The 10305-nt window shown below is 44.6% G+C and overlaps 1 protein-coding gene across 1 annotated transcript in view; it reads right to left on the reverse strand.

The window, feature by feature from the left end:
• The window catches only part of REL (v-rel avian reticuloendotheliosis viral oncogene homolog), a 25189-nt gene extending 18355 nt beyond the window's left edge, over positions 1 to 6834 (reverse strand). Inside the window, exons 1-2 of the mRNA XM_010135486.1 lie at positions 6712 to 6834; positions 3582 to 3730 (exon numbers count right to left, since the gene is read on the reverse strand). Coding sequence (XP_010133788.1) covers positions 3582 to 3730; positions 6712 to 6804 — 242 coding nt within the window. The 5' untranslated portion in view covers positions 6805 to 6834. The remainder of the gene's footprint in view (positions 1 to 3581; positions 3731 to 6711) is intronic.
• Positions 6835 to 10305: the final 3471 nt, after the last annotated feature.

Here is a 10305-nt window from a genome sequence, read left to right on the forward strand (position 1 = left end):
CAAAGCTGAGTGGATGCAAAGCAGGAAGTATAAAAAAAAATTAAAAAATAAAGTAATTTGCGTTTCATTATGTTACACTAAGCTCAGAAGATAGGTTGTGCCACAGGCACCCTTCTCCAGAAGTACCAGCAACTTCCCTTCCTTTGAAACTCCTCACAGAAGTTCTTTGTTGTAGCGATACCTAAAAAACCACCTAAGTGCACCTCAAGATGCTCCCTGTTCCTGCCGACGTGCTCAAGGATCACTCTGCATTTCCCTGCTCTGAGCAAGACAATCCTGGCAGGACATGAAGTTTAATTGCCTTAAACTCCCTTGCCTGAGCCCAGCGTGCTCCGCTCAGAGGGTCCCAACGCCTCTGCGCTCAGGCTCCACCTCCAGAACCTTTCTTCACTAGAGGAACCCATCCGCTCCCTTTGAACCTGAACTGATACAGTCCCCTAGAGGGAAACAAAAGTAGCATCTCCTAATTCACTACAGCACTTGGGCTTCACGCTGTGGCTACTGACATTCGAGATTTGCTCTGTACCCTGGTGAGCAATCTTGTTTTGTCTTCTCTTGTCACTAGGTCTTTTTTCAAGGCTCAGTCATAGCACATATTTTTTTCCCCCCCCAGAATACCCCCTGTATTCCACAGATTCACACCAGAACAGGTCTGGTTCTGTGTTATACCCCCAAACCGCAGTCCCAGGCTCTCCAGCCATCCACCAGAAGTTATCGAGGAAATCCATACGCAGAACCAGCCTTGAACAACAGCTCTATCCAGCTACGGCAGTGAAAGTGTCTATTTAACTACTGCTAAACAGAGGGACGGATCAGAGGGGAAACTGTCGACAACCTCAGCAAGGCCATGGGGTTTCACATCAACGCTGGCTGACAGGAAGCAAGCGAGATAACGAGAAGAGAGAGGGAGAAGTAGGAAGAGAGAAAAAAAATGAAAAACACTTAAAAATCAACCTATGATATCACCCGTGTAGAGAGATAGCAAACTAGGAAGTAAAAATCTGAGTATACGGGCAGTCACGCAAGCTCCAGCGTTCATACTTTCGCCTTGATGTGTGCGCCAGGGAGGGCTCTGGTCGAGTTTAGGCAGCAGTGCGGATACCACAGGCAGAACAAAACACTTCGTTCAACCGGAACCACACGGGGAACTTTAAACAAGCAGAAAGCAGAGTGGTTACTCAGCCCAGCCCAAAATCTGGGATTAATAATTCCAGTTCTGCAGGAATAAAAAAGAAAAAAAAATTCTGGTTTTGTTCCACGTATGATGCTCGGCAAGAGCAAGCAGCCAAAACTACTGCCAAGACAGGACATCTCCGGCTCACTAGTATTGCATGAGGCTTTTATTCAACATGGACTCGAAGAGAAGAATGTGAACACTGAGTCACCAGCCACAAAAAGGAAAACGACTTTAAACATCCAAATCCAATTATGGATCCTACTGTTCTTTCATCTTCAAGCAACCAATGATTTTTTAAAAAATGAAGTGAGTGTAGCGATGCTGGAGACATTTCAAAGGGAATGTTTCGAGCCTCCTCCCATCAGGATCTCCAAAGTCAGGTTCCATTGCAGCTTACAGGTTCGCATTATCGGTAAAGTGAAAGTTGCCCACTTATTATTTTGTAAGAAACTGAGAGGCTTCTAACCCAACAACATTGAGAAGAATTGATGGATACAGCAAACAATCCCAAAGGCCTTAAGTGAAACGGAAACACGGAATTAGGTCAGAGGCCAGGATCTGATGCGCACATACAATGGAGACGAAATCAAAAAGTGCAGATAAATATTTGCAGAGCTCTTCGGCGTGACATCCTGTAATGGCCTCTCCACAGGCCTGCCTTGTGCTCACACACTTAACCTTGTGCAACAAATGCCAAGAGGAAAAACAATCATCAGTGTCTTCCTGCACCCAGTGAACCTAACACATAACCAGAAGAGGCGTTAAGCAATCGGGCTTTTTCGTTCTGGATCCGAAGGCACAGAGCTGAGGGTAGGAAGTGGGATGGGTTAGAGCGGCAGACATCCTCTGACCTCGGGTGAGGAAGCCTGATTTGAGAAGCCAAAGGGAAGCTGGTGAAGAGATGGTCAGACCAAGGTGCAAGGTCCCTTAACAGCTTAAGATATTTGCAACTGCCTTTTAGACGAGGTGAAAGGGAAGTCTGTTTGCAGGCAAGCTGACGAGGATGAGGTTACCACAATCAAGATGCCTGAAGGGACACCCTACCTTTCTAGAGAGGTAGGACAGTTGGAGAAAATTATAGGAGCTACACTCACTAATCCACTTCTACCATTTTCCAGTGAGGACAGCATTGCGAACAGAGCTAAAACCAATAAACCAATGGAATTGTTAGCATCTGTAACAGCAGAAGACAGGAGAGTCACCACGCTACGTGCCACCTGAGTACGCTGCAGCGCATTGATGATCACTTGAGCCTGGGCTCTATGTGGAAGAAGCAGCTCCACTACTACCACTGGTCATTTCACCATCAGGCAATCATCATCTTCAAACAGACTGTGTCTTGGTTCTCTCCTTTAATAGCGTCCTGCTGACTAAACCCACATAAACGTGGAGTAATTTCACTAACAGAATCACGTCAGCCTGAGAGAGTGTGTAAGAGCTACTTAATACACTGAAATATTTACCTTATTTTCTTCCCAGCTCAGTTATGTTTACCCCAAAGCAATAACCTACTTCCAAATTTACTACATCGCAAACTGCAAACCACAAACAGCCCGTCAATTCTAAACTCCCCTCCCTGGCCATAACCACTCAACATTTGTTGCAGTTTACTCTGCTTTTATTACGTAAACTTGGCAAACTTACATGAAATGCCACCAAATACAACTGCGTTTTAGATATCCTTAACATCCCACTGCACAGCACTGAAAACTACATCTCGTACGTGGTCTGAACTTTCCTTACTGCAGCCACAGGCAGATCCTCCCTGGAACGCTCTGCTCTACAGGGCTGGGCTGGAGCAGAATCTGTATTTTCACTCAAAAAAACCAACCAACCAAAAAAAAAAAACCAAAACCCAACCCAAACAAACAGCAGCAACAGTGATAGCTACTAATATATTTCTAGATGTGTCATAACCTTTATCTTCGAAATGACTAGATACTCAGACAGTACAAACTTTCTCCACCGGGTTCTGGAAAACCCAAATATAATTCCCACGGAAAAGGTGAACTTCCCTAATAACTGTGAGGTCCTAACGTTGTCGTTACCCACTGCGTTACTCGTCATTTCCACAGGCAGGAGAGAGTCACACTCAAGAGAAAGAATTGTTACTGAAGAAGACTAAAAAAAAAAAACAGATGAGTGGGAGAAAGGAAAAGGAGGCAGACGTGGGGAGAATGAACAAAGGAAGGAAACAGGTGATAGGAAAAGGAGCAAAGATGAGGGTGTGAAGTACTGCAACAGAAGGAAACTTCAAAGAGAGTCACCCTCTGAGAAAGATGAGGAAACTTCAGCAAAGACAGCACACTAATTGCTTGTTTAATCACCAGTCGGAGTTCTAAAACATAAGATTAGCCAATCACTCGCTTAATTAATTGAACTCCCAATCAACACCATTACTCACGAGAGGACTCGCCGCTCTGGCCCGAACTCGGCTTCGTAGTAACCATCTCTGCAGTCCTTTCCAACCAAATCATGGGGGTGTGGCTTGTAGGGTTCGTTCTTCGTCACCAGTGTAGTTCGTATCTTGACTTTTCCATAATAGTTCAGAATCTACAAAAAAAATGTGACATTTTCTAGATTTTAGATACCAGGGCTAGTAAAGTCCCCACATCTAACAGGAAATACATTTTATCCTTGAATACTCTGGCAGAAATTCCAGAGCTAAGAAAATTACATTATTGCTTCATAAAAGCCAGGACTACTTTGAAGTTTCATTCATTCCATTTCAGTTTGTTCATTTTACCCTGAAAGACTTTGGCAAAATATTTGAGAAGTGAAATTTTTCTCTTCAGAAGGTAAAACAAGACACATCATCTGCGAGTTTTGCCAAAGCAGCTGGTTATTTGTAATGATAAAATTTTGCAAGTGCCAGTATTCAACATTCAATCCATGCTGCTCTCAAACTACTCCACTCCAAGAATGGGAAGGAAGTCTGAGAGGCTCTAAAGAATAATTCTTCCCTTTTTTTAGGTTTTTTGTTTGTTTTTTTTTTTTTTTTTGAGGTTGAAGATCAATTGCTTCACCACCTTACCAGGGCTCTCCATACGAGTTAAACTCATCCCTCTGTGAAAAGCCAGAGGTAATATAGAAGCTTAGACCTAAACCAGCTTGCAATGCTGTAGGACCAAAAGAGGATCTTTAAAGATACAGCACGACATAATCGCCTTTGAAGTCTTTTCTTCATTAATTCTCAGATGAATATTCAATCTCATAGTCAAGAAGGGAGGCGCTGAATTCTGAAGCTCCTCCTAAAGCCTTCAGAGCGGTCAAACTAATTCAACACACAAGCTTCTCAGGTGCATAAAAGTCTTCCCCCCTGCTGACGGCTACCAGTAAAGTTACCAAGGGTTGCGTGGGCGAGCGTAAAAAAGAAAAACAGTTTGGCCTAAATTGTTTGAAGTGTAACAACTTGAAAGCAAATAGAAGACTTGCTCAGGCACACATTTGTGCAGAGGCGAGCTCTCCTCCTCCACTTCCCCTGCCCTATAACTAACTGTTCCTCTCTTTCCGACCTTTCTTTCCTCCTCTTAAGACTCCAGGGATCCATCATATACCCTTCCCAGCTGACATCTCAAACCTCTGACTTGGTCTGTGCTCTCCTAGTTTCCATCACGTTAGCTTCTACAGTCCCCAATTTGGCTTCTTTCTCAGCCTTCATACAAGTCACTGTTACTTTTTACCCTTAAAATAGAACTTTCACCACTTCTCCACCTTCTTCAACTATTACATCACTTCTCCCTCACTTCACACCCAGTCCCTTGAACCTGAAGCCTGATCTATCCACTTCTGATGCTCCAGTTCCTCCTTGGTGTCTTTCATCGTAGCCGCACCATGAAATTTAATCTCCCCCTGGCCTCTCTGTTCTCATCCTCATTGATGTTTCCATCTCTAGAGGGGACTCCCCTAGCACCCAATCAGCACTAAAGCCTCCTACAGGCTTCAGGGAGGCAGGAATTCACCTAGAAATCACCTGCTACGGGTAACTATCAGCTCTGTCATCAACAGTCACCTTTAAAAAAGAACAAACTTTGCCAGGACTGAAGTCACCCACCACATCCCATCTCCCTTTTGGGTTCTGGCTGGCCTTCACAGGCAGCAGTCCAGGCTAAGAGGAATCAAAGGCTTATACTGCCCATTCAGCTTGTGCTCTGACACAGCCTTAGGCTGAGAGTCCATGAAAATATTTACTCTTGGCACCAGCTTACGTAGTTCCTTGCTCAACTGGTAAAGTGCTGGAAAAAAATAGAGTCTGGCAAGATCTCCATTTCCTGCATTCCTTCACCAAATCTGGCACTGCGACAGTCAAGGGCAGGACCTTCTTGTTTGCTTCTCCCCTTAGTAATTCTGGCTTCAGGGCTACACAGCTTCCACAGCTGCTTTATGTAGTAGGGGCTCACTCTGCTGCTCAATGCACGACTGCCAATAACTTTTTCAAACTCCCTCTTCTTAAAGAGCTTTTACACCTCAGCCTAAAACATCTCTTGTTTTTCAGGGTTTATGCCCTCTGTATCTGTCCTTTTTCTGCTGTGCTTCCACAGGCTCCATCTTCGACTCCACTGTTTTTTATATTTGTATCTACTGCACTTGCAAATACAGATTCCGTTCCTGGGCACTGTCACGTACCTCAAGATGGCAAGTGTCTTAACTTCCCATTTATATTTGAGCTTTCTCTTCTCATCTCAACTCTGACAGACTTTCTCCAAATTGAAAGGGATTGAAGAAACACTACCAACGTCAAACAGCAGACCAGAAATTCTTCTCCCTTACCCTACCCGTCTAGGACATTCCTTTGTCCCACATATGAAAACTGCTGCCAAAGTGCTTCCATCCTGCCTCTACTGTCTGTATCTTTGTCCCTGCTTTGAGCTGCTGTCCCTCCTTTGAGCTGCTGGGGTTAATATGAATCCCTTCACTCTGGATTTCCCAACCTATCCATAATGCAACTTGTCTTTATTGCAGGTGCTCTGACCACATAATTCCCCTTTCTCAGCTCATTTTTAAATTCCGTATCCCCTTCTGACTTCGCACACTTCATTGTAGTTTCTTTAGCGGAGCCCAATCACCGACTCACCGGCTGCAAGCCACTGCCTTACTTTGCTCGCTCGTACAAAGTCCCTTCTTTCACGCAGTGCTCAGCAGCTTTTCAAAACGTTTTCAAATTCTGTAAGCAAAATCCTTCAAAGCTCTCCCAAAAAATTGGTACTGCAGTCCAAACAGTAAACCCAAACCCCAGTCACGTAACTAAGGAATCAGAACAAATGTGCCTAGAGAAAAAGCTAATGATGAACGGTTCCCAGACAATTAGTAACTCCACCAATCTCCTCTCTAGCAGCACATCTGCGCACCTTCTCTTCTTCAAAATTTGAAAGAAAATCTTTGATGACTAGGAGCAAAGAACTTTTTCCACTCCATTGCAACATTTGCATGTCAAGGAAAGAACAACAGAACATGAAATGAAAAGTATTTTATTTACTGCACCGACTTCAGCGCTTAGCTACAGCCCAAGGTTGCTGTGGGCAATGGTCACTTACCTGTATGGAAGGGAACGTCTTATTGTTCTCAGTGCTGTGTTCTCCTGGAATGCTGCCGGCCGATCTGCCCTCACATTTGTATCGGAAACGCATGCCCCGTTGCCTGGGCTGTTCAAATATTTCAATGTAGGCCTCAGGGCCACCTTAAAAACAAAATGTTTTCAATGTTAGTACTCAGCAGAGCTTAAAAAGCAGCAGAAGTTGTAAGAATTGGGAAATGTAGACTCTCTGACTGACATTACCATCCTTCCGCTTCTCAGCAAATCTGCTCTTCTCTCTACGTACACGCACACCTTGAAGGTGGGGGGTGAGGGGAGAGAACGGAGTTGAATGAAGCCTCCAGGTATCACAACGCCCCGTGAGCGTTAGTAAAGGACACCCTCCCCTCCCTCTCACCTAGAACCTCGCTTCTTTCAGCTAGGACAGAATACATGTCTGAAGAAAGATGATCTCATACGACAGCAAACACATAATTATTTTGAGGGAGAGGTTGATATTTTGAATTATAATACACTTTTAGGAATGGTGTGCTTTCGAAGTACAGGTACTGTCAACTGCTATGTTCTCTTAAATGTCCTCTGAAAGTGAAGATGTTTCCTCAGAATTGGTTGATTTAGTTCCTATTATAATGAAGCAGAAACTACGCAAATTATGCAAAAAAAAACCCCAACCCTCCGGGGTTGCATACTGTCATCATGGGCCCAGAAAACACCTGATTGCTGGTACTGAATTCTGCATCTTGAGCTGCCCACCTCCCACAGGGTCAGCTTCTAGTTGCAGTATCACCCCAGACAACGAAACCTCAGTAAAAGCTACTGGGCAGTTGTCAAAAAGAGGTTTTCCAGGAAACACATGTGATAACAAGAGAGAGCACAACTCTTAAATGGGGGGAGGGGAGTTAGAAAGGTATGAACTTAGCCAGAGCATAAGTACTTCTCAAGTGCTGTTCTACTGCCAGACAGTAACAAGTTCTTTAATAGATCTCACTGAGAACATCAAACAGGATCATCAATCAAACAGTGACAACAGTGGGATGGCATGTGAAAACCAAATAACGCAAGGTAAGTAAATATTGTAGAAGCTGAATCATCACGGTGCTGCAGGATCAGAAGAACGTAGCTTATGGAAATGCCTACTGAGCTCTCTGTCATCTTCACATAATAGCATCCTGCTCCAGCAAGGCTGAGCATCACAAACAAACATGACAGGCAACATCCTGGGGCACAGCACCAAAGAAAAGCGCTTGGACTTCAACATAATAAGCGAAATAGTTATTACATATATTGGAAGTGCTAAAAGGGTGAAAGATCTCCACTTCCTTTTGCCCAAGGTCTATACAGCCTATGAGTCCACAGCGTATGAGTTTTAGCAAAGAGGCGGATTCCAATCTGAGCTCTGGACTAAAAGCTTCTCTTCTGCGGCACCTACAAGGATCTGCTCCTGTCTGCCTACTCCAAGTTGAGCTTTTTGCCTGGGATTTGTGGATTGCAAAACATCTCCAGTGCTGCAGCAGGTCACAGTCCAAGCAGGACAATACTACAAACTAAAAGATGAAGTCATGAAGTGGAAGAAGGGATAGAAAGAACCACATCTCCGAGATGTCACCTTGGTCTGGTCTGAGCTGAACGCACATTTCAAGTGTCACACACCTCCAGGCAGCTGTGGGGCGGCAGTATGTGAAAGCAGCTCTTACGCTGGACCTGTCTTCAACAGCACATGCCTTTTCAACCCTGAACGCCTTTTAAAAAGGCACAGCCTTTCTCACCTCTGGGCTTAAAGTGCCAAACACCTGAGAACTAGGGTTTAGGACTCTTACAGTCCTTTCTAACGGTTTATCAAAATGCACTGTCTAAACTGATCACCCCCCATGGAGTAGATTTTAAATACTTTTCTGAAAGGAGAACAGGCGCTGTCACAGTAAATACACATTAGCCACTACTCTAGGTCCAGTTACTTACAAGGATGGTCCCTTTTCTAGCTCCTACCTAACCTTCCTTTCAATAAGCTTTACATATTTTCTCCTTCTGGAGAATAAGCAAGTCTAGCAAAGGAGAGGGGAGGACAGGCATCAGAAACAAAAAAGCCTTGAAGTGACGTAAAGCAGGTTTGAAAGGGAGAGCAGAAGTCTGAGCTTCTCACAAAAGCAAGCCCACACACCAGTGCACGGCAATTTAACTTCCACACTTAAATTTATTGATGCTATTGTATTTCTCAGCACCGGACAGCAGAGAACTTCTGCCAGCAGTGAGGAGTGACCACTGCGTATCAACCGGCCTCCCAGCTCCATCACGCGATTGAGGAGAGAAAAGAATCTCATTTTTTGTTCCTACGTATGCCACAAATGTGGACACATATCCACATGCTAAATTATATTTTAAAAATATGCTTTAGAATTTTTTTAAATTGCAGCACAGTGCCTCCTGATCATCTTGCTTTGGAGATGCACATGCTTACATAGCTGCGACCCAGGCGCACGGTCCACCCCCGTAAATGACGTATTTGTCAAAGGCAGCTAGAGCCTCGCTGCCCCACTCCACACCACTCCACAGCACAATCACTTCAAGCCTTGACTCTCTCTGCTTTAACCAATAACTTCCCTTCATGCTTAAAAGGGCTTTTCTCTCACCTATTAAGACCGCTTTATTTTAAAACTCTGGGCTCCGTGATCTTTACGGGGCTGTGGTTGAAACAAATGTGATTGAAGGCAAAGTCGCCGCTTAACAGCAGGTGTGTTTGTGGGAAAGCAAAGCTCAATGACGCGGCGGCCTCCTGAGATTAAACATTAAACTTCATTGTGTCACGGTTCCCTCTCACTCTATTTAAGAATCTCATCATCTCTACCACGATTATCGGTGCCATCGTGTTTGGTGTAGAGGGAACACACAGACGCGTTTGTGCGCACTGAAGGCATTACTGGCACCCTGCAGCGGAGCAGAGCTCTGCCCAGCGCTCCCCTTCCTGTAAGTCCACGGCACACTCGTGAAGTGGCACGGCATGACTATTTCACAACCTCCTCTCGCACACAGAGGTCTGTTAGCTCCCTTGCAGTTGCTAAAGACCGGTCCTCTTCAGCTCTCGCTGTCTTTGTCAAGCAAATGGGAGCTACATCAAAAAACAAGCTCTAATTCTGGCAGAGAAACACATGGCTACTCGTATGAGCGACCTGCCCACACCTCCTCATAAAAGCATGTGTAATGGAAGAAAAGCAGAACTCTAGCTAACCCTTCATCTAAGTGCTTAAGAGCTTAATTTGCATTTGGAATTAATTATAATTGCCTACGTACACGCTAGCAATAGAAACATTGTGTTACAGACTACAACTGACCTCTTGTTCTTTTTGTTACAAAAATTGTTTAATCCTCCTGTGCCCTGACTACTACACTAAATCATTTAAAGGAGAATATAAGAGATCAAGTGTCCCAGCTGCACACGCAGGGGAAACAGGTAAGAGCAGCATCAGCTCCAAGAGCTCAGCCAGCTCACCCCCAGTCAAGAGCTGACGGCTGGTTTATTCCCAGTCATTTTGAGCTGCACAAAAAGGAACAAAAGGACGGTCTCCAAAAGTCAAAACAACGCTTCCATCACCCCTCACCA

Source organism: Buceros rhinoceros, unplaced genomic scaffold (assembly GCF_000710305.1).
Source record: "Buceros rhinoceros silvestris isolate BGI_N320 unplaced genomic scaffold, ASM71030v1 scaffold12004, whole genome shotgun sequence".
NCBI lineage: Eukaryota > Metazoa > Chordata > Aves > Bucerotiformes > Bucerotidae > Buceros > Buceros rhinoceros.